Genomic DNA, 25288 nt, shown 5'->3' with positions numbered 1-25288 from the left:
TTGACCTTTTCCTTGAGAAAAGAGAACTTATGGATTTTTTAATATACTCTTTTTATGAACTCATGAATTTATAGATAGTTAGTGGCTTTCAGTCATTGGAGGTCAATGTGAATTTTGATTTGCAAATTGTCCCAGCTTTAGCTAGTGGAAGTGCCTCCAAAGTGACTTGTCCTTTTGACAGGACCCTATTAATTTTTGATAGCTTCTTTGCTTTTTGGCACACCGTATCCTACGTTTATCTTGTAAAAATTCTCCTCTAGGCCTGGAATCAGCCATTTCTTCAAAAAGTCTGCTTCCTTTTAGTGGGGAATGCTATTTAGATATTACTGGCTGGGTACTTGAGGTGCTCATTACTTCTGGGTTGTCATTGCTTTTAAGCTTTTAAAGGATAAGAACTAAGATCTATATCCGTATATCTATATCTATCTTTAAATATCATTTTAAAACTTTTAAGTGACAAACTTTTAAGTAAATATATTTTAAAATACATATTTAAAGATATATAAAAGCAAACAAAATGAATTCAAATATAAGATTATAAAATGGTTTTTACTTCTTTGATTTTGTATTTTTATCTTTTTTATCTTATAGTGGATTTCTTGGTTTGTGACATTAACATAATTAATTTTTCTAACTATATATGGAATCGCTTTAAAATAACTAATAATATTACTAATAATAAGATTACTGAACGTTTTTTACTTTTTTTTTTAGCCTTTTTTTTTTCCTTATACTATATCTCACTAAGGCTATGTAATCAAAATGCTGTGTTTTTAAATCACTTGGGATATTTATTTTCTGTGTGGCTATACCATCAAATTGAGATTCAGTTAGGCTTTTAAAATTTAAAGCCATTTTTAAATTGTGATATAAAATTTACCATTTTACCTCTTTAAAGAATATAATTCAGTGCCATTAAGCACATTTATATTGTGCCACTGTGACAACTATCTGTCCCTAGGCTGTTTTCTCCCCCCCTCCCCCTTCTCCATCCTCCTCTTCCTTCTCCTGCTGTTTCCTCACCTGAGGATATTCTTTCTTTCTTTCTTTCTTTTTAAAAAATATATTTTTATTGGTTTCAGAAAGGAAGGGAAAGGGAGAGAGAGAGATAGAAACACCAATGATGAGAATCACTGAACGGCTGCCTCTTGCACGCCACCTACTGGGGATCCAGCCCACAACCCCAGCATGTGCCCTTGACCAGAATTGAACCTGGGACCCTTCAGTCCGCAGGCCGATGTTCTATCCACTGAGCCAAACTTGCCAGAGCATCTTTTTTATTTATTTACTAGAGGCCTGGTGCACGAAATTTGTGCACAGAGGGGGGTTGTCCCGCAGCCCAGTCTGTACCCTCTCCAATCTGGGACCCCTCGAAGGATGTCCGACTGCCCGTTTAGGCCCGATCCCTGGGATTGGGCCTAAACGGCAGTCGGACATCCCTCTCACAATCCAGGACTGCTGGCTCCCAACTGCTTGCCTGTCTGCCTTCCTGATTGCCCCTAACCGCTTCTGCCTGCCAGCCTATCACCCCCTAACCCCTCTGCTGCCAGCCTGTTTGCCCCCAACTTCCCTCCTCTGCCGGCCTGGTCACCCCTAACTGCCCTCTCCTGCAGGGTTGATCACCTCCAACTGCCCTCCCTTGAAGGCTTGGTCTCTCTCAACTGCCCTCCCTTGCAGGCTTGGTCCCTCTCAACTGCCCTCCCTTGCAGGCCGGGTGCCTCCCAACTGCACTCTCCTGCTGGCCATCTTGTGGTGGCCATTTTGTGTCCACATGGGGGCAGGATCTTTAACCACATGGGGGCAGCTATATTGTGTGTTACAGTGATGATCAATCTGCATATTACTCTTTTATTAGATAGGATAGAGGCCTGGTACAGGGGTGGGGGCCAGCTGGTTTGCCCTGAAGGGCGTCCCGGATCAGGTGGGGGTTCACTTGGGGTGTGGGGCGGCCTGAGCGAGGGGCCTGTGGTGGTTTGCAGGCCGGCCATGCCCCCGGCAACCCAAGCAAGGCCCTGGTATCTGGAATTTATTTTCCTTCTACAATTGAAACTTTGTAGCCTGGAGCGGAGCCAAGCCTGGGACTCCCTCCGAGGCCTGCAGCCATTTGTGTTGGGGTTATAATTGAAACTTTGTTGCCTTAAGCGGGTGGGCACGGCCAGGGTGTGCGGAAAGCTTTGTTTCCCCTGTTGCCGGCGGCAACCCTGGCCTGCTCTCTCAAGCTCCATTCTGCCACCATTTGTTAGAATTTGTTTACCTTCTATAATTGAAACTTTGTAGCTTGAGTGGAGGCTTAGGCCTGGCTAGGGCAGGTGGAAAGCTTGGCTTCCTCTGTTACCTAAGAAACCTTGCTCTCTGTGGCTGTAGCTATCTTGGTTTGGGTTAATTTGCATACTCGCTCTGATTGGATGGTGGGTGTGGCTTGTGGGCGTGTCGGAGGTATGGTCAATTTGCATATTTGTCTATTACTAGATAGGATTTTTTTAAATCCTCACCCAAGGATATTTTTCCATGTAAGAAAGAGGGATAGACAGAGAGAAACATCGATGTGAGCGAGACACATCGACTGGTTGCTTCCTGCACAAGCCCTAACCAGGGCCTGGGCCGGGGAGGTGCCTGCAACTGAGGTATGTGTCCTTGACCAGAATTGAACCCGGGACCTTTTGGTCCACAGGCTGATACTCTATCCACTGAGCCAAACCAGCTATGACAGTTTTCTTCTTTTTTGACAATATTTATTTATTGATTTGAGAGGCAGAGAGGAAGAGAGAGAGAGAAACATCTATTTGTTGTTCTAGTAATTCATGCATTCATTGGTTGATTCTTGTATGTGCCCTGACCAGAGATGGAACCCACAACCTTATCCAGAAGATGCTCTAACCAACTGAGCACCTGACCAGGGTCTCCAGAGTATTTTCATCATCCCGAACTGAAACTCTATATCATTAAACCATAACTCACAATTCCTCCTATCCCCTAGCTTCTGATAACCACTATTCTATTTTCTATCTCTAGGTACCTCATATAGGTGGAGTTTTATACATATTGGTCCTTTTGTGTCTGGCTTATTTCACGTAGCATAATGCTTCTTGGTTCATCCATGTTGTAGCATGTCTTAGAATTTCATTTCTTTTAAAGGCTGAATAATATTCCATTATATGAATATACCACATTTTTTTTTATTCACCCATCAGTGGACATTTGGGTGGTTTTCATTTTTAGCTATGGTGAATAATGCTGCTATGAAAATTGGTGTACAAATATTTATTTCTGTTAGATTTTAACTGACATTTTTAATAAATGAGGATTATTATTAACTAAGTTAGAGAACATAGGAGAAAATAAAAGCTTTTCCCTTGGGACAGTAAAAGGTTATAATAAATGAAGGGTTTGATTTTGGATATGATTCACTTCAGGTGCTTTGGGAAACCAATTAGGAAGCAATTGGAAATGAGGGTGTAGAGGTGTAGGATGCTAAAGTAGGTTAGGTGAGAGATGATGGTACCTTGAACTAAGATAGTGGCAAAGGAGATGGAGAAAGGATAGATTCAGAATTTATGTAGGTGATTGAATTAACGTGATCTTTGGATGTGAAGGTTAAGGAAGAGAGGTGATACATTTTGGATTTAGGCAAGATGGGTGTGAGGTGTTTCTATAATTTGTGATAGAGATTGCAGATGGGTGAAAGGTTTCTGAGAAAACATAATGAATTTGGTTTTGAATAGCTAACTTTGGGGTGCTTTCAAGGCAATTCAGGTGTGGAGATATTTAGCAGGACAGGAAAGTAGGCATTTGAAGTTCAGGGATCTGGATTAGACTTAGAGCTTTATTATTGTCAGCATTGGGGGATAATTAAAATTAAGGGAGTAAATGTGATCACCTAGAAAGAGTATATGATAAGCTAAGAGGTCAAGCATGAAAACTTGCAGGGAAGCCTGGGATGCTTTCCATGAAATTAAAAAGAACACCCACCCCCCATGAAATAGTTCTTGTCATTTGCAAATATACATTCTTGCTGTGGTCTTTCCGCAGCTGCAAGGGTTCAGGAATCTGGAGAAGGGCTGTGTGTAAATTGAATAAAGAGACTAGACATGAAATATAAATTTGGGAGGCATGGGAAGCCAGGGGAGGCTCCACTTTCTAGTGAAGTGGGTTCTCTGAATCTCTGGACCCACGGCTTTTTATTTGCTGGGAAACACATTGGCCCTTTAGGAACGCAAATAGGTAAAGTTTGATAAACCGGAAAAGATACCAAGTTAGGGTAAATTCCTTCAGCTATTCTGCCAGCAGCAGGTAAACAGGAAAAGATTATCAGATTAAGGGAAATGCCTATACCTGTTCCAGCAGCAGGTAATAATATATGCAGATTTTCACCCCTGCTGAAGCCCCAAGATCCATCAGCCTTCTGATGAACTTTTTGCATAATTATGACTTGCTGGAACTAGCCTCCAGCATATCACCCTTTTTGATTTAATAAATTTAACAAGAATGTATGCCATTTGCAGAGCTCGGGTCCTTTTAAGATTTTTAAATTCAATGGAAAAGATTGAGTTCTTTCATGTCTCTTTAAATTGGTGCCAGTCATAAAAGGAATCAGTGTGCGGTAAGCTCCTTTCTGGGCCAACAGTTCTTTGAGTCCCCTTCCTAATCATTGTCCCCTGTGACATGACAGCAATGATATTCCATTTCTGGATGGTGGACAAACAGTGATCAATGGCAATGCAGGTCCGACCTTCTTTGGCTTTGTCTCAGGCAACCTGCAGTGATGCACAGTTGCTGACTGCTAGCGTGGCAAGGCGTCTTTACCATCCTCCATCTCTGGACTGTTTCTCTTCAGCATGTTGCTTGGGGCCACCACCATCTATGGCTGGAGTAGTCTGGTTAGTTTCTCTCTTGGATTCATTGTTGCAGGAATCCACATTGGCTTGGAGGAGTTTTCTGGAAATATATAAACATATTCTCAACCAAAGGTTAATAAAGGAATCCTTTCTATAAACTAGACTTAGGATCTTTTCATTCTGCCCAAACCATTTTTCTTTGGCTTATTCTGACACCATGTGTGTCTTGCCATCAGCATTATAAGTGAAAAAAATTTTTAAAGTAAAAATATAAGTAATTTAAGGCTTGATGTAATTTACTTACAGGAGATTACTCCACTATTCCCCCTTTTTTTGTTTTAATAATATTAAGAGGCTTTTGGAAATCCTGCAATGCAGTCTTGATAGCTTTTTAATTCAATTATTTGCACAGAAATATGACTTGTTTGGAATCATCGCATGTTAAGCAGCTTTACTATGAGATGAACCATCAGTAAAAAATTGTTAATGCTCCAGGAATAGTTTCCTGCCTAGTACAGCTAAGTTCCCCTGAATATTCACTTATTTTAATTTGCCAATTTAAATTAGTCTGAAATAAGGCTTATTTTCTAACTTTATGATACTAACTGAATTTATGCTATTAGTCTCTGAGTATATCTACATAGCTTTGCTAGAGAGGCAAAATGCAAATCATTTACTTTTTTTTTTTTGAGGCCTAATACATTAACTTTTAATTACAGTTTTTCAGACATTTGAAGGAAACCTCCATTTATTTCCTTCTAGAGTAATTTCTAGGCCACACTTAGGAAGTTTCTTTTAAAAACCTTCTTTCTTTTAAATGGAACAGCACACTTGGCTGCTTTTCAGATGCTGGCTGATACTGCTGCCTACATTTTAAGTGACTCTCACTTATGGTGACTTTATTAATGATCAGATTTAATGCTTGAATAATATCCTTCAGTTTACTCTGTAAATATTAGTGGAAGAGATTTTAAATTTTTTTCCTTTTTATTAAGCTTAAAATTTACTTTTAAACAGCATTCTTTTTGACTAGTGCTCATTTGCATACATGGGGATTATGGGAGGTCTTAGTAACTATTTTTACTAGAATCAATTGCTTAACATTTGGCTTCTCATTTAACTGAAATTATATGAGATCTTGATTATATTTTAAAAAAGCTAATTTATTAAGTAATGAAAGTAGGCATCTTTATTGAAAATGCAAAGTAAGCAAACTTATATGTTTGATCTATGAGGTATAGATGCCGTCCCATACCCCCAGCCTATCTGAAAGCAGGCTGCCTGGGGCTTTTATCTTTAAAATTCCATTGATGAATCTTAAGAAATATTTAGCTACTTTGTCTTGCCCTTCCTTAGAGGCCAAAACCCCCATAAGATTTAAAATATATGTATATAAATAAAATATAATCATTGATTTTTATTTGATAAAGCTTTCCATGTGATTTCAAGTATATTAGGTCAGCCTAATTCAAAATTATTTCTTTTAAGAAGAGAGAATAAATTCTTGAACCAATTCAGGGCCCTTGGAATGCTTCAAAAGCCATCCCTTGGTTAAAGTCTTGAAATTTAACTTGGAAAGACCATCAAATATATATATCTCCTCTCTAATAATAGACAAATATGCAAATTGACCATACCTCCGACACGCCCACAAGCCACGCCCATCATCCAATCAGAGCGAGTATGCAAATTAACCCAAACCAAGATGGCTACAGCCACAGAGAGCAAGGTTTCCTAGGTAACAGAGGAAGCCAAGCTTTCCACCTGCCCTAGCCAGGCCTAAGCCTCCACTCAAGCTACAAAGTTTCAATTATAGAAGGTAAACAAATTCAAACAAATGGCGGCAGAATGGAGCTTGAGAGAGCAGTCCGGGGTTGCCGCCAGCAACAGGGGAAGCAAAACTTTTCGCACACCCTGGCCAGGCCCACCCGCTTAAGGCAACAAAGTTTCAATTATAACCCCAACACAAATGGCTGCCGGCCGGCCTCGGAGGGAGTCCCAGGCTTGGCTCCGCTCCAGGCTACAAAGTTTCAATTGTAGAAGGAAAATAAATTCCAGATACCAGGGCCTCCGCTTGGGTCGCCAGGGGGCGTGGCCGGCCTGCAAACCACCACAGGCCCCTCGCTCAGGCCGCCCCACACCCCAAGTGAACCCCCACCTGATCCGGGACGCCCTTCAGGGCAAACCAGCTGGCCCCCACCCCTGTACCAGGCCTCTATCCTATCTAATAAAAGAGTAATATGCAGATTGATCATCACTGCAACACACAATATAGCTGCCCTCATGTGGTCAAAGATCCTGCCCCCATGTGGACACAAGATGGCCACCACAAGATGGCCAGCAGGAGAGGGCAGTTGAGAGGGACCAAGCCTGCAAGGGAAGGCAGTTGGAGGTGATCAACCCTGCAGGAGAGGGCAGTTAGGGGTGACCAGGCCGGCAGAGGAGGGAAGTTGGGGGCAAACAGGCTGGCAGCAGAGTGGTTTAGGGGGTGATCAGGCTGGCAGGCAGAAGCAGGTAGGGGCAATCAGGAAGGCAGGCAGGCAAGTAGTTGGGAGCCAGCAGTCCTGGATTGTGAGAGGGATGTCCGACTCCTCATTTAGGCCCGAGCCCACCGGGATCGGGCCTAAACGGGCAGTCGGACATCCCTCAAGGGGTCCCATATTGGAGAGGGTACAGGCTGTGCTGAGGGACAACCCCCCTCCGTGCACGAATTTCGTGCACCGGGCCTCTAGTATATATATATTTAAATATTATATTATATACTTTTTATAATTATTCTAAAATATATCAGTTGAATTTAAACTGTTTTTTTAATATTAAAAATTTGGTTCAGACCATAGAATTAATCCTCTTTTTTTAACTAGACTATATAAAATATTATACCTTAGGTTGAAATTTTACCACACGGACTATAATGTATTTTGAACTACTAATTTCTTCAGAAAAAATACAAGAATTATTTTCTCAAAAATAAATTTCTATACTTTATGCATTTTGTTACCACAGCTATATAATTTCTCCCAACTCAATTTGAACTTTAAACTTTTAGAAGCCTTAAATTTTAGATGGTAATTTAAATACTTAGCATTTCTTAGATTAGTAACACCTTTACATTTTTTAAGGATATACTTCAAAAATACAAGACATGTTTAATTAATAGATTTAATTCTTTCCTTTAGATTTTTTTATACAAGGCAAACTCAGATTAACATTTCAGCATTTTGTCATTTCAAAATACCTAGATATTTATTAAATTTTATTATTTAATTCAGTAAACTTCAAAGTTCTAAGTTGCCAACTACTCTGGAAAACCACGTTTCTGGCTGGCGAAACAGGTTTTGCACAGCCGCTTGATGTAAAACTACCACATTTTTTTCTGCTGGGGGAAGGGAAACCAGCTCCCTCTTTCATCAAAGAGCAGAGCCAGTTTCCCCTGGGCTACTGGACCTTCATTACCTATAATTATCACTGAAAAAAAGCTCCACCACAAATTCTTTATTTTAGATACCTCTATTTTATCCATGTTTCAATAGTTTTGGGATTTAAAAGCCAATTATTATTATTGAAGATATTTTCTTTGGCAAATTCTGTAACAGAGATAACTTAATGACTTTTAGTGGCCTTAAGGTTAATGTTCATTATTATTTAAAAACTACCCTTTATTATGGAAATACCAATCTTGTTGCTTAGAACCTGCCTGTATCTTTTCGTTGGGTCATCTCTACCATCTTTTTGAGGAAATAACAGCTTTGGGTTCATTCTGTAGCATCCGTAAAGAGATTTAAACTTAGCCCCAAACTATCTAAAATCCAAAATTGGACGGTGTGCGTTTTTTGTCTTAAGCTAGGTTTCTATCTTTATGAGTACAGAAATCCCAGACGCATCCCTTAAATTCAGCAAAAATTTTAAGTGATGGACTGGGAAACAAAAATCATGGTGAAGATAAGACTTTTCTTAGCACTCTCGGGAGTGGGCATCCATTTTACAGGATCACCACATGTCTCCCCACCCCCACATCCTATTTCCTCTGGGGAAATTCAGTAAATGATCTGGCCGTGTTTCTTTGCCCAATTAAACTAAAGGCATGCTTAATAAACTAACAATAAACACATTAAACTAAACAAAAATGACAGATAAAACAGACAAGCAATCACTCATAACACAAGAATTAATAAATCACAGTTCTTTTCCTATTCTGCTCTCCATAGCATTGACTGGCCTTTAAAGTTATTTTAGCTAAAATCTGCCTGTCCCAAGGCGTCCTATGGTAATAAAAATTACAAAGCATCAGAGAGTTCCTCGGCGAGAGGATTAACAGCTCCACCCTCTTTAGCTGCCAAGTCTTTCCACACAGACTTTTGCTCCTCAATAAGACTTAGGCATTTTGCAATTTGAACAAGAACCCACATAGTTAAAAAATGACAACGGCACTCTTTTTCCTTGAGCCTGATTTAAGAAAGTGCCTTTTCACATTTCAATTTCTTTATCCTTGAGCATGGAAGCTAAAAATTTACAATGATATTTTTGCCTTTGAACCAAATTCTTCCCCATTATGGCCTGGCTTGAAACAAAAGACTTTACTGCTCACTCTGGTTCACAAAATCCAAAGCTTGGCATGGGCTTTACGTGCAGTGAATCTCCCCACTGAATTTTCGGTGACCCCACCTTTACCAGTGATCCATCCCCACCTTTACCGGTGATCCTTCACCTCTCCTGGGTGAATTTCCTTTCTTCACTCAGGTGAAATCTTCTCCAGATGTCCTTGTCTCGGGCGCTATAAATGCTGGGGTCTTTCCGCAGCTGTGAGGGTTCAGGAATCTGGAGAAGGGCTGTGTGTAAATTGAATAAAGAGACTAGACATGGAATATAAATTTCTAGTGAAGTGGGCTCTCTGAATCTCCGGACCCACGGCTTTTTATTTGTTAGGAAACACATTGGCCCTTTAGGAATGCAAATAGGTAAAGTTTGATAAACAGGAAAAGATTATTAGGTTAGGGGAAATTCCTTCAGCTATTCCGCCAGCAGCAGGTAAACAGGAAAAGATTATCAGGTTAAGGGAAATGCCTATACCTGTTCCAGCAGCAGGTAATAATATATGCAGCTTTTCACCCCTGCTGAAGCCCCAAGATCCATCAGCCTTCTTCTTCTTTTTTTTTTTTTTTAATATTTTTATTGATTTTTTACAGAGAGAAAGGGAGAGGAATAGAGAGTTAGAAACATTGATGAGAGAGAAACATAAATCAGCTGCCTCCTGCACATCCCCACTGAGGATGTGCCCGCAACCAAGGTACATGCCCTTGACCGGAATCAAATCCGGGACCCTTCAGTCCTCAGGCCAATGCTCTATCCACTGAGCCAAACTGGTTAGGGCCCATCAGCCTTCTGATGAACTTCTTGCATAATTATGACCTGCTGGAATTAGCCTCCAGCACATTCTCACTTTATTTGTTATGTGGTAAGTTCTTAGTTTTCAATAGTGGAAACGGGGTAGTGAGGGCCTTAAAATTTTTTTGGTTATCCATCTATAGTACAAGGTTTGCATATATAGTATATGGCTTTTCAGACTTTTTGAGTTTTTGAAAATCTTTCTAATTGGTTTTTAGAGTGGGCTGAGGATGAAATAGAATAACAAAATCAGTGCTGAAAGTTACTTTTTATAAGACACTAGGGGCCCAGTACACAAATTCATGCACCTTGAAAGGAACTGTGGGCCACGAGGTTGTGGTAGGCACAGGGGTGGGTCTCGGCCCACCCCCCGTGCCTCTGCCTGGCCCCTCCTGCAAGGGCCCCGGTCCCCTGTCTGCCGGCAGCCCCACTCTTGCTGCCGCTGCTCCCATGCACTGAAGGCGCTGGCCCTGCTCCAACCTGCTGATGGCGTGGAGCAATTGGGGCCGGCACCAGCAGTGGGTGTGAGCGGCGGCTGCTACCCTGATCACTCCTCAGGAGCAGGGGGAGGTGGAGAAGCACTCAGGGGTGATTAGGGCCAGCAGCCGCCGCTCACACCCACTGATGGCACCAAGTGATCGGGACCAGCGCCGGGCACTGGAAGCGGGTGCGAGCGGTGGCTCTGGCACCGGCTTCAGTGCGAGCAGGGCCGGCGCTAGCAGCAGGTGCGAGCGCCGGGCGAGACTGCGGCATGCAGGAGCAAAGAATTTCCCCCACTCACCTGCTCCACCATCCCGCCTCAGCCAACGCCTACCATGTTCCACATACGCCCCCTGGTGGTCAGCACACATCATAGCAACCGGTTGTTTGGTTGTTCCAGTTGTTCTGCCGTTCGGTCTATTTACATATTAGCCTTTTATTATATAGGATCATTATAAATGTCTTAAAAATCTCTGAATTTTGAGGTAGTATGTCATTTAATTTCTAATACTTGTATTCTTTCTGGTTTCAGAAATAATTTTGCTAAGTATGAAGTGTGTACTATTCAACAACAATGGTTTTTTCAAAGAATTTTGCAAAGCAAAAATTTATTTTTAGTTAATTCATCTTTTTCTGGAAATTAATTCATTATTAACTCTGGCTGGTGTGACTTGTTTGCTATCTAGTTTCAGCTAGAGTGGTATGTGCTGTGCATTTGCTTATTGAGCATTTATTATGGCTCTTCTGTGTGCAAAGACTATTCTAGTTATCATGTTAGTGAGCTTTAGTGCTTTGAAGGTAGATAAAATTTAGAGATGAAGTTCTTTATCTTTAGTAGCAATTAGGCTGTGAACCTGATTTGAGTAATTTTCCCAATGAAATTTTTCCTCTTTTCTTTCTTGATCTTTTCTAGAATGAAGTCATATGTAGAGCTGGGGATGAGGAGAGATGTTGAGAATTTGGAAGCTCTGACTCAGCATATCACCAAATATTAGAAAAAACTCGATGTTCCTCTCTATATTTGTTCTTTATATGCTATTAGATGTTTGTTTTGGTTTCTGTTTTTTTCTCTATTATTAGATATAGTGATTGAATTGCAAGACACAGCTATTGGTTACTTTGGATTACAGCAGTGCAATTGTAGATTACTTAATTGTATTCATTATACAACTAATCTGAAGAGGTAAATTATGTATTTCAAAGAAATTCATATTGTTAAAACTTCTGTGATAGATATAGTAAAAAATGATGTTTTTGTTTGCTATTTTTCCCCCCAGTAAAGTGCTATTCTTTCTTCAAAAGCTTGTATTTAATTGTTTTTTAAATCCTCACACAAGGATATTTTTTCCATTTTCATAGAGAATGGAAGGAAGGGAGAGAAGATAGGAGGGCGGGGATGAGGAAGAGGGAGAGAGAGAGAGAAAGAGAGAGAGAGAGAGAGAGAGAGAGAGAGAGAGAGAGAGAAAACATTGGATGTGAGAGAGTCACATTGATTGGTTTCTTCCCTCACACTCTCTAATCAGGGTGGGGATCGAAGCAACCCAGGTATATGCATTTACCCTGTGTGTGGGCTGATGTTCAAACCACTGAGAAACACTGACCAGGGCAATTTGATTTTTTGATAGCAGTGTTTGCAGAGATTAATGCTGCTTTATATCAATCATATAGTTGTTGATAGTATGAATCTGTTTATATATTACCAGCAATTTAGGGTAGCTTATCTGTTGCAGATATTTCCTTATTTGGTTGAAGTAAATACCTCAAATAATTCTTGGGCTTATTTAGGTTTGTTTAATAGGATTATTTTAGGCAAATTGCAAAAGGGTCTTTTTCTGATGATGATAATAGGATTATTACAGAATGTGTGTTGAGGCAAATGTGTAGTGAATTGTTCTAGATCTTGGATGCTTGAAGTACATCTCAGTGAAGATGTCCAGTAGAGAAGCACTATAAGTTAGTGATTAAAAGCCAGACAGCCTGAGCTAAACTTTTTTCTCCATTTATTAGCCATGTGAATTTGGGCAAGTTTCTTAGACTCTACCTTGGTTCTCTCTTGTGTAAACTGGGAATGATAGTATATGCCATACATTTTTTTTTATAAGGATTATTGAGTCAGTCCTTGTGCTCTGACTCTGTCTTTTTTTGCTCAGTGTTTTAATAGATCTACATTTCCTTTAAGGTAACTCCTAGGTATTAATGAATGATAAAGTTAGATGATAAAGGTTGAAGGGGAGAAAAAAACTCTAGTCTTACAAACTATATCTTTGATGATGGAATATCAGGTATTGAGACAGATTGGTAATGGATGGTATGGATGGTAGATTGCTGGGTGACTAGATAATGTGACCAGCTAATGTGTTGATCTTTTTAGCACCCCTCAAATCATTGTAGTTTAGTTGGTGTTGTAGAGAGAGCAATGCAAGAGGAATCAGATCAGCATTTTAGTTCTGCTTCTTTCTGATTTTTGTTCAATACAATCTTAAGAAATCCTTTAGCTCAAGCGTGTCAAACTTAAAGGCTAACACAGGGCCAAATAAATAAGGTTAAAGTTTATGTGGGCTGCAAAAAAACAAAAGCTTCAATTTTCATAGAAACGTAGGTTTATTTCGATAGAGACATGCTGAATACAAAGGGCTAAAATAAATGAGTAATAGTTAACATAAAATAATAGAACATTTTAATAAAAATTAATATTTTTTCTTGAACATTAACTTACCAGCACTGAATAACTGCACAAATTAATAAACATAACACAAATAAACCTATTTTTCTTGTTCTCCGAAAGCGAGATATTTCCTGTTGCGCACACCAAACAAGTCAGTACAAGACTAATGATGTGGCAATCGGCTGCTAAAATATTCACTGCTAGTATTAGTGGAGAGAAATGGTGCACCTGCACGGAAGGCGCATAAGGGAAATGAATGCAACACGATTATAGTAATCAGTCATTAGAGAATGTTGTAGATCGTTATTAATAATTATGTATAACAGGATATTGTAAAAATTAAGTTATGAAATTTTTATTAAAACGTTTCTTACATACTGTTATATTGGCTGGGCCGCAAAACTATTCGTTGTGGGCTGTGAGTTTGACATGCTTGCTTTAGCTGCTTTGAATCTGTTTTCTTATCGATAGAGATAACATTTGTCCTACCTCTTATAGAGATGTCATCATAATTAAATAAGATGTTCTGAAAGTGAGTTGAAACTATAGAGCACTGTATCCAAAAGTAAAATTTTTATTTAAAAAGGCTAAAAATGAGATAATACCTATAGAGATCTTAATACAGTATTAGGTGCAGTCAGTTTTCAATAAAGAATAGCTGCTAGTACTGTTCATTATTATTGAGGACACATCTATTTATGTGTTAACCTCGACCTGATTACTAATTAGGTTGTTAAATAGTTTATGAATATATTGTTAATATCTGCTTTGATCCCACCCACTTCTGTTTATGTTTCAGACTCCTGGGAGAGTTGGCTCTCAAGGCTCTGATTTAGATTCATCAGCAACTCCTATTAACACAGTGGATGTCAATAATGAAAGCTCTTCAGAGGTATGAAAAAAAGTCAATATTATTTAAGGGAAAATAGCAAATATTTGGAGTAATGAGTAGTAATTTAAGGTTTCTTGGGAAAAGTTATTATAGGTCTTTCTTACAAAGGAATGCAACTTTTGAATCATACTTGTAGACATACACTGCTACTTAGTTGTGAGAATGAAAAATAATATTGCGAATATCTTTTCAATGCTAATGTCATCTCAACTTAATAAAGACATAAAACTAATAAGCATAACGCAATTTATAAAGAATTCTTGGTTAATAAGTATCTAGTTATGTGTTTGTACTGTCATGAACTGCTGAGCTAATGAAAAATTAAGTTATCTTTAAAATTTATAGATTATTTTCTGTCTTTGTAAGAACTTTTATTTTATCTTTGATAGCTTATTAAAATTAACAGAGAAAGAAAATGTCTAAAAAAGAAATAACTTACATTTTTGAGAAACCAACCTTAGTAGCTGCTTTATTACAATTATCTTTTAAAACAAACAATGTTTGCACATTATAGAGAAAGAAGAAAGGAAAGAGAAGAACATAAAACCACCCATAATGCTGTCCCTAAGAGATCTATACATATTCTGCTCTGATAGTTTTTGTTAGTTGACCCTTTCTGGGTGCAATGGTACCACCCACCTAGTCCCCTTTTCTCTGTTCTCCCCTTCTCCTCTTGGTTAAGGAGTCTCTCTCATGTGTGTTTTTGGATGTATTTCTCTTTCTAACCATTCATCTCTCTGTTTTTTGTGTTTTTTTTCTCTCTCTGACCATCTGTCTCTTCATCCATTTGTCTTCATGTACCGTACATGTATCTATAATAATAAAAGCGTAATATGCTAATTAGACTGGACAGCTGGACGACCTTCCGGATGTCCTTCTGGACAAAGCCGGGGCTGCGAGGGCCGAGCCTCTTGCATGAATTTCGTGCATCGGGTCTGTAGTATTTACTATAATATAAGATTGTGAGAGCAAGAAGAAAAGTATCAGATAAACTTTATTAAGAACAAGTTTAAGGAAACGTCTTAAAAAAAACACTCCAAACTGTGTTCATGATATGGTGAGTTTAAAGTGCCCAGCTATAACCCTGGAAAGAAATCTATTAATAATTGCTGCCCAGCCAGTGTGACTCAATGGTTGAGCTTCAACCTATGACATGGGCGGTGGGGAACTGAAACCCAAAACTGAGGTATAATAAGCAAGCTCTGCCCTGTTTCTTGTGGAAAAGAGGGTTGTTTGGCTAGAGGACCTTATCTGCAAGAGCAGAGTAGGGAGGGGAACTTGCAGTTAAGCCATTTGAAACCCCTCCATTTCATCATTTGTCAAGGCAGTACATAATATTGGGCCTTAATTTTAGGCCTCACACCTCAGTCAGATATATGTGATGTGGATATTTTTTCTCAGTCCATGGCTTGCTTTTAATTTTGTTAATGGTGTTTTCAAGGAGAAGTTTTTAATTTGGGGGAAGTCCAATTTGTCAGCCTTTTCTTTTATGGTTAATGCTTTTTGGGTCCTTCTATGATTTTTTCTTCTTTTTTTTTACCACCACAAGATTGCAAAGACTCTCCTATGCTTTCCTCTGACTTAAAAAAAATCATTTTAGGCTGTACATCTAAATCTATGATTTCTTTAAAATTCTTGTGTATGGTGTGAGATAGTGGTTGAGGTTTATTTTTTCCACATGGATATGTAAACCACATTTTTCCATATGGTTATTTTAGTATTATTTGTTGAAACTGTTAACCTTTTCCCATTGAATTACATTTTTACTTTTTGAGAAATCAATTGACCTTATATATTTGACTGTATTTTTATGTTCTTAATTCTGTTTCATTGATATTTATGTGTATTTGTATATTTAAGTCAATACTGTCTTGATTACTGTAGTTTCATAGTTAGTCTTCAAATTAGATAGTTTAAGTCTCCCAATTTTGTCCTTTTCAAGTTTGTTTTCACTCTTATGTAATAGGTTCTTTACATTTCTTTATAAATTTGAGAAAACTTCTACTAGGATTTTGATTAGGATTATATATAACCTACAGATTAATTTGGGAGAGAGAAGCCATCTTAATATTGAATTTTATAATTCTTGCACATGATATAATTCAATTTCTTTATTTTCACTCAGCCATATTTTGTAGTTTTTCAATGTAAAAGTGTTAAATATTTTATTAAATTTATTAATTGGTAATTTTAATTTTTTTATGTTAGTGTAAATAGTATTGCTTCTAATTTTATTTTCCTCTTGTGTGTTTCTATAATATAGAAGTACAACTGACTTTTGTATGCCTATCTTTTATTTTACAATCTGGCTAAATTAATTTATTCATTCCAACAGGGTTTTTTGGGAGTTATATTAGGGTTCTCTAAAGAGAAGCAGAACCAATAGGTTCATATATGTGTTCTCAGCACCTTGGCGTAATGGATGGAGCACAGTAATCATTCTCAGTAAATATTTTTTTTTAAAGGAATTTTGACTTCAACTGCATTTTCTTTCTTTTTTTTAAATATATTTTTACTGATTTCAGAGAGGAAGGGAGAGGAAGAGAGAGAGAGAAACATCAGTGATGAGAGGGAATCATTGATTGGCTGCCTCCTGCATGTCTGACCGAGCCCACAACCAAGGCATGTGCTCTTGACCAGAATCAAACCTGGGACCCTTCAGTCCACAGGCTGATGCTCTATCCATTGAGCCAAACTGGCTAAGGCAGTAAATATTTTTTGAATGAACAGTTGAGTAATTTTATGTGAAAATTTACAGTGAAGAAACCAGAAAGGTGTGATAGCAAAAAAATGCAATGATGCCTTCTTTTAAAGAACTATTATTTTGTAGTTCTAGCACTTGGGATTGTAGTTGCCTGAAAGTCATCCCTTTCATTATTTAAAACAACAACAACAACAACAACAACAACAACACCCCCCAAAACCCCCCAAAATTGAATTCATGTTCCTCACTTTCATCTCCTAGCTAATCTCCTTTAAGGGTTGTTAACAAGAGGAAGAATGACATTTAATGATAGCCAACATTTATTAATGTTTTCTTTGTTATGATAAGCATTTTGTATGTATTATGTCATTTAATTCTCAGGAAACACATATGAAATGGTTTATTATTATCACATTTAACAGATGAGGAAATTGAAGGTCATAAAATCTAAGAGTAGTGTGAATCCATGATTCAAACCCAAGCTTAGCTGTTAATTGCTACCCTGACTTGCCTTCCACTTTGGAACCTTGTTTGCAGTTTTCCTTTACTTTTGTCCTAAGTGGCCTAAGTGATTTAAGGAACATCCTCATCTCAGTTCTTAATGTTATCAATGCCAATGCTCGTTATTATCTCTTTTCTAGCTACTCAAGCCATGACAGTACCTTCTCTAGCTTATTATCAAGCAGAATAATTTTACCTGAAATGTTAAAATCTTATCCATCATTTCTTTTTAAAAAAATATTTTTGTTGATTTAAGAGAGGAAAGGAGAGGGAGAGAGAGATGGAAATATCAATGATGAAAGAGAATCATTGATTGGCTGCCTCCTGCATGCCCCCAACTGGGGATGGAGCCTGCAACCTTGACCCTAATCGAACGCGGGACCCTTCAGTCTGCAGGCCAGCCCACTATCCACTGAGTCAAATTGGCTAGGGCTTATTCTTCATTTCTTACCAGAAGTGCCTATCTTCTCAAAATCTTCATTATATTTTCACTACTTAACTTTGGCCTTGCTGAGTATTTCAGTATTTCACTACTTAACTTTGGCCTTGCTGAGTATTTCTGTATTTCCTATCTTTTCTTCTAGTCTTTAACCTTTCCAGGCTTTATTTTCTTTCCGTTCTAACCATACATTTAATAACGATTGGTATTAGGGAACACTTACAATGTCTCAGGCACTTTACTAAGCATTTTATGTACTACTCAATAACTGTAGAGAATGGTTACTAATATCTGCCCCCTTTTATAGATGAGAAAACTGGCAGCAAGTAAACTAAACAGAGCTCATATAGTCAGCATAGGTTGAGACTCAAATCCACATCTATTTTTGACACCCAAACTCATGACATTATAACTTTTATAACCTCTTGTCCTTCACCACTGTCTTCATTTTGTTTACTTTTCCCAATACTGTTAATTCCTCGATTTTCTTGTCCTTCTTCTGTTCCTATCTGACAAAACCCTAAACCAAAACTCAGTGTAACAGTACGCATTATAAAATACAGATATTGTGAGGTATAAGAAATTTGGAAGATTGTTTTAAAATGATATTATTTGGCTCAGAAAAGTAGAATAAAGGGTCACCTTCTGGGAATTATGGATTTTGGGCAAGAAAGGGATCTCAGGCTAGAGGAATATGATGAAGACTAAAAATTGCTTTCATTATAAGAAATTTTGTTTAATGTATTGTATCATATAAAGGTATTTGTTATACCTACTAGATATCTCTTGATCTAAAATAAAAGGTAACTTGCTAATAATAGCTCTCAGATAAGTAAGGATAAAGTGTCATAAATAGAAAAACATTAATTCAACTAATAATAAGCAACTTTATATATTTATTTATTTTAAGCAACTTTATTATAATAAAAAAAGAATATATGAAAATTTAGAGCATAAAATGGGAACTAATTTTAGAAGGCCTACTTTTAAAGAAGTATAGATCTTCCACCTTTTGTGCCATTAGTACCTGAAAATTTTCTTTACATATTCTAAAAGAGATAATACTAATTATTTTCCTGTTATGTCTATCTTTTATAGTTTGTATTTTGTTTTATAAAACTTTTTATGTATATCCTCCTAAAAGTTGTTATTTCACAGGGTTTCATCTGTCCGTTATGTATGAAAAGATGTATAACTGCTATTGATTTGTCGGAGCATTACCAGAAAGTGCACGCTGAAAATGAAACAAGAGGACAGGAACTTCTTAATGACTCCAGTGTTACTGTGGGTCCTGTATATTTTGTTTTAGCAGCTTGGTTATGGGTTTCTCAGAATAGCTTTGTTTTTCCTTGTCTTGGTGTTGCTTAACTTTTTATGCTACATGGGAATATGGATTGCTTTAATTATGCATGCCTTAAAGAAAGTTCAATAATAAAAAGAGGCTCTTGGGAAGTTGGCTTGGTTTCTCTTACTGGGTGCAGCTGTCTTTTTGTGAATCTAAACAAATATACAAGTTTAAGTTAATTTCTTTGTATAAATTTTGTCATGAAATTTGAAATATGTGGATAGCATTGTAAGCTATATCTTTATTACATAGTTAATGCTCTACTAATGAATGCATTAAAATTTTTTAGGTTAAAACACTTTAGTCTTATATAGAAAAAGGACTTTACATGTGAGCTGTTACTGTCTTTTTTTCCAAAATAAATTTATTGGATTTTTTTTTAGAGTGGGGAAGGGGGACAGAAGAAGGGGTGGGAGGGAGAAACATCCATGCGAGAGAAAAACATCCATTGGTTGCTTCTGGCATGTGCCCTGACCAGACTGGGCATTGAACCCACAACCTGGGTATGTGCCCTGATTGGGAATCAAACCCACTACATTTTGGTGTAGAGGAGGATGCTCCAACCAAGCCACACTGGCCAGGGCAAGCTGTGACTCTCTTTATTTGGAAAATATATAGCAGAACCTGAATCTACCCTGACCTGAGGGAGATGCCAGATTCCACTCTCATTAATAGTGGATCGTTGAAATGTTTTTCAGTAGTGTGTGGGGCTGGTGCATATCTAAGGCTGGGAGTAGGATCCAGTGAGGGGAAGGAAATGTCCTTGAAAAAGTTTCTCAGATGATCCTGATATCTTATATAATAAAAGCCTAATATGCTAAGTGTCCGGTTGGCCATTCAACCAATCAAAGTGAAATATGCTAATGATATGCTAAGGCCGCTCAACCACTCATTATGACATGCACTGACCACCAGGGGAAGATGCTCCGATTGGAAGGTTAGCTTGCTGCTGGGGTCCAGCCGATTGGGACTGAGTGAGACGGGCCGGACACGCCTGGAGCCCTCCCGTGGTTCCTCCCTGGCTGACCAACCTCCTGCATCTCTCCTTGGCCCCAATCGTGCACCAGTGGGGTCCCTTGGCCTGGCCTGCACCCTCTTGCAATCGGGACTCCTCGGGATGTCAGAGAGCCGGTTTTGGCCTGATCCCGCAGGCCAGGCCGAGGGACCGCACTGGTGCATGAATTTGTGCACCGGGCCTCTAGTATATTATATATTTCTTTTGAAAATTACTGTGTTCTAAAAAAAGAGAAACATAACTTTTTTTACTTGCTTTGTTTACAAATCTCACAAAAGAATGAAATTTTTTATACTATGAAAGACAAAAAATCAGACTTGCTTTTTTCTGTGAGGCAATTTTATATATATAAAAATGATCTCACCAAACATTCACTTATTTAACATATTAATAGAGTACCTCTTAGTTGCCAGGTATTTTGGTAGGTAAAGGAGAAAGAAAGGTAAGTAAGATATGATTTCCACCCCAGGAAGTTTCTATGATAGATTTTATTTGCAAAAAGAGTGCAATGGCTATTTCAACTTGAGAGGACCTAAAAAAACTTCCACCTGGGGACAATTAAACCAGACATTCTCTAGGGTGATGGGAAAAATAGTATATAGGAGGACATCAGTTAAATTAGTTGAAGCATTGTGAACAAAGATAGAGGCCTAACCCATCCTTGGGACTCTGCTTAGCATTTTACCAGTTGTCTTCCTTCCAGAATGAATGGGTTAACTGTTCTTCTTTATGGGTTGTCGAAATCATAAGTGACAGTCTCACCTATCTGTCACTTAGATAAGAACTTTCCTTTTAACTCAAAGAACATTTGGTATATCAGGGGTACCATAAGTATCAAGTTAAGTTCTTAGCTGTAATGAATCTGAAAAAGGATTACAGATAACTGAAATATGAGAGTAAAAAATTTATTAAGGAATTTATTGTTTTTAATCGAGTAAACTGTGTGTAGGGATTGGTTAGTTTTTTGTTTTGTTTTGTTTTGTTTTTTAAGTTAGTGAGAATTTGGAATGCTTAAGGGAAATAAATATAGCTGGCTATTTTTATTGTTTTATTGTTTGGTAACAGTACTTTTGTGGAAGTACCTCAATCCCCTTGAAAATAGTTTAGAAAAATAAGTTAAAGGTAGAGTCTCTTAATGTCCAGAATTAGTATCACAAAGTCCTTGAACTAAAGATCATGCACTCTGTTCATGAGGTATCACTCAGACACTCATTCTGAGCTTATTTTACTTTTATTTTAAATGAGTGATATGGTTTTAATAAACTTTTCCTTAATCTTAACCTTTCCTAACCATGGCAGGCTAGCATATCAGGTTAGAAATAGCATCCAAACGATTCATAAAGATTGTTGAAAGACAAGACAGGGTGTAGGAAAAACTATAAAATGTGGGTATAGGAATTTAAATAGTCTTGCCAGAATTAATAGTGGATAACACCCAAATCAGTGATTAATATAATAAGTTATGCCTTTGAGACACCAAGGAAAGATATAATATTATCTGTATAAGAAGGTGAGGAAGTATATGTGTTTTAGAAAGATGTATTTTTATCGGTAATGTTTAAAAATTGGAGTTTTATTTAGTTATTTTAAAATATATGTTTTTATTGATTTCAGAGAGGAAGGGAGAAAGGAGAGAGAGAGAGAGAGAGAGAGAGAGATAGAGAGAGAGAGAGAGAGAGAGAAAGAGAAACATCAATGTTGAGAATTATTCATTGGTTACCTCCTGCATGCCCTCTACTGGGGATTGAGTCCACAACCTGGGCATGTACCCTATCCAGGAATTGGACCATTACCTCTTGGTTCGTAGGTTGACGTTCAACCACTGAGCCAGGCTGGCTAGGCTGGAGTTTTATTTAAACACTAGAGGCCCAGCGCACGATTCAATCGTGTGGGTAGGGTCCCTAGGCCTAGCCTCCTGCGATCAGGGCCATCTTCTGCCTGTTCGCCAGTCCCCAGGCCCAATGCTGCCTCTGCCGCTGCCACTGAGCTGCCAGGCTGTTGGGATCACCAGCTCATCCCCAGCCGCTGCCGCTGCTGCTGGGGCTTGAGGCGCTGACGAAGGGGAGCACAGCAGGGGATCCGGGTGCGGACAACCGTCTCCCCGCCTCCGATGGCAGCGGAGCTGGGTGTCCAGGGTGTCCGAGGCAGCCCCCCTCAGCGGCCGCCAATCCAGCCGTTGAGAGGCGGGGGGGGGGGGGGGGGGGGGGCGCGGGAGTCCCGCGCCTCTCAATGGCCGGATATGCCACCCCAGTCCCGCCCCCCAGCCTCCCACCGCCCAATCGTGGGCGTAGCGGAGTGATGGTTATTTGCATATTGCCTTTTTATTATGAAGGATGCAAGCTCTAATCACATGGAAAATTCACATGGGTGGAATATTTTTAAAAGTAAATATATATTACTGAATTTCTAAAATTTCTCTTCAGGGATGAATTAGTTCTTTCTGAACTATTAACCTGGTAATATTTAGCCAAATTTTGTTCAAAATTCTACATTAGCCATTAGGGAAACATAGATGTGTTTTTGTATTAAGTGAATGTAGAAACTTGACAAGCTAATGAGGATAGTGCTGGAGGAAAAAGTAGTATATGCAAAGGCACAGAAATGTAAAGTACTATGGTGTGTTCAGGGAAACATAGGTACTTTAGTATTTTTGAAGCATCTATATATATAAAAGGCTAATATGCAAAGTGTCCCCTCAGGAGTTTGGGAGATCAGGAGTTTGATTGCTTGTTATGATGTGTGCTGACCACCAGGGGGTGGTGCAGAACAAAGGAAAGCCCCAGCTGGCAGCCGGGAAAGGAAAGCCCTGGCTGGCAGCCAGAAGGCTTCGATCGGCCCTGATCACCGGCCAGGTCTGGGGACCTACCCATGCATGAATTTCGTGCAATGGGCCTCTAGTATTGTATAGAGAATTAGAGATGTCAAGAGATCATTGGGAGACTAGTCATGCAAGGTTACATATGCCATAACCATATAGTAATTTTGGAATTATGTATAAATTTTTTCTATTCTGTGGGACTGTATGTTAATTTTATGCATTTGCAGTATTAATCTTAGGTTAGCAAGGAGTTTTACTTCTCAACCATTGTAGATACTCTGGTAATTATGAGTTATATATTATATTACCCTTTTCCTCATTCAGTGATAAGAATGCTTCATGTTCATAATCTTATTGTTTTCATTCCTATGAAGTACATTGGAGCAGAGATTTTACTAATTGGGATATCTAGATAGAGGGAGAATATAATAATATAACTTTCTCAACTAGTCTTCTAGATTAGAACTCATCTTCTAGATTAGAATTGTATGCTCTAGCCATTAACTTATTCAACCTAAAAGATGGTTGTAAGGGCTTTCTTTATATCTTGTAATAGATAGTGATATATCTTTGTATAAAACCAGAATTTGAGATCAATATCATAAATTATAATTTATTTAGTGGCACCATTATGTGAATAAGACACTGGACTATATTTTGTAACATAAATACTTACTTTGCAATATTAAATACTATTTTGAAATCTTTTTCTGCCTTTTTCTATAGGGTTTCATATGTCCCCAGTGTATGAAATCTCTTGGATCTGCTGAAGAACTTTTCAAACACTATCAGGCAGTTCATGATGCTGGTAATGATTCCAGTCATGGAGGAGAGGCTAACCTTACTCTGAAGAGGTAGGTATAGTATAATAGTTTTGAAATGCAATATCTTGAATAGTTTGTGAAAATAGTATTTTTATATTATTTAATTTAAATCTGTCCTCCTTTATCATGGCCTCCCTCCTTTACTGTTATAATCTACTAGAGGCCCGGTGCACGAAATTCGTGAACGGGGGTGTGTTTCCCGTAGCCCAGCCTGCACCCTCTCCAACCTGGGACCCCTTGAGGGATGTCCGACTGCCCGTTTAGGCCCGATCCTACCTAAAAGGGCAGTTGGACATCCCTCTCACAATCCAGAACTGCTGGCTCCCAACTGCTCGCCTGCCTGCCTTCCTGATTGCCCCTAACTGCTTCTGCCTGCCAGCCTGATCACCCCCTAACCACTCCCCTGCCAGCCTGATTGATGCCTAACTGCTCCCCTGCCAGCCTGTTTGCCCCTAACTGCCCTCCCCTGCAGGCCTGATCACCCCTAACTGCCCTCCCCTGCAGGCTTGGTCCCCCCCAACTGCCCTCCCCTGCAGGCCTGGTCCCCTCCAATTGCCCTCCCCTTCAGGCCTGGGTCCCCTCAACTGCCCTTCCCTGCAGGCCCGGTCACCCCCAGCTTCCCTCCTATGCCGGCCTGGTCACCCCTAACTGCCCTCCCCTGCAGGCTTTATCTCCCACAACTGCCCTCCCTTGCAGGCCTGGTCCCTCCCAACTGCCCTCCCCTGATGGCCACCTTGTGGTGGCCATCTTGTGTTTACATGGGGGCAGCCACCTTGTGTGTTGGAGTGATGGTCAATTTGCATATTTCTCTTTTATTAGATAGGATAGAGGCCTGGTGCATGGGTGGGCGCCGACTGGTTTACCTTAAAGGGTGTCCCGGATTAGGTTGGGGGTTCCCTTGAGGCGTGGGGTGGCCTGGGCGAGGGGCCTGTGGTGGTTTGCAGGCCGGCCACGTCCTCGGTGATCCAAGCGGAGGCCCTGGTATCTGGGATTTATTTATCTTCTACAATTGAAACTTTGTAGCCTTGAACGGAAGCCAGGGCAGGCCAGGGTGGGTGGGAAGCTTGGCCCACCATCGCCAGGGGCAACCCAAGCCTCCTGCTCGCTCCAACTCTGTGGCTGGCGCCATTTTTGTTGGGATTTGTTTATCTTCTATAATTGAAACTTTGTAGCCTTGAGCGGAGGCCAGGGCCGGCCAGGGCCGGCGGGAAGCTTGGCTTCCTCCATCGCCAGGGGCAACCCAAGCCTCGTGCTTGCTCCAGCTCCGTGACTGCCGTCATATTTGTTGGGTTAATTTGCATACTCGCTCCTGATTGGCTGGTGGGCGTGGCTGGTGGGCGTAGCGGAGGTACCGTCAATTTACATGTTTCTCTTTTATTAGATAG

General features: G+C 39.4%; 1 protein-coding gene across 2 annotated transcripts in view; it reads left to right on the top strand.

Annotated features, from left to right (window-relative positions):
• EEA1 (early endosome antigen 1) overlaps positions 1-25288 on the top strand; it is a 157966-nt gene that overhangs the window by 20736 nt on the left and 111942 nt on the right. Inside the window, exons 2-4 of one of the 2 annotated variants that reach the window (XM_079774076.1) lie at positions 14165-14257; positions 19060-19185; positions 23806-23933. In XM_079774076.1, the coding sequence (XP_079630202.1) occupies positions 14165-14257; positions 19060-19185; positions 23806-23933 (347 nt within the window). The remainder of the gene's footprint in view (positions 1-14164; positions 14258-19059; positions 19186-23805; positions 23934-25288) is intronic. The other variant, XM_079774077.1, reaches the window with a different exon arrangement.

This window comes from Cnephaeus nilssonii (assembly GCF_951640355.1).
Source record: "Cnephaeus nilssonii genome assembly, chromosome: 6".
Lineage (NCBI taxonomy): Eukaryota > Metazoa > Chordata > Mammalia > Chiroptera > Vespertilionidae > Cnephaeus > Cnephaeus nilssonii.
Note: the sequence above shows the minus strand (reverse complement) of the source record. Positions and strands in the feature narration are given on the sequence as shown.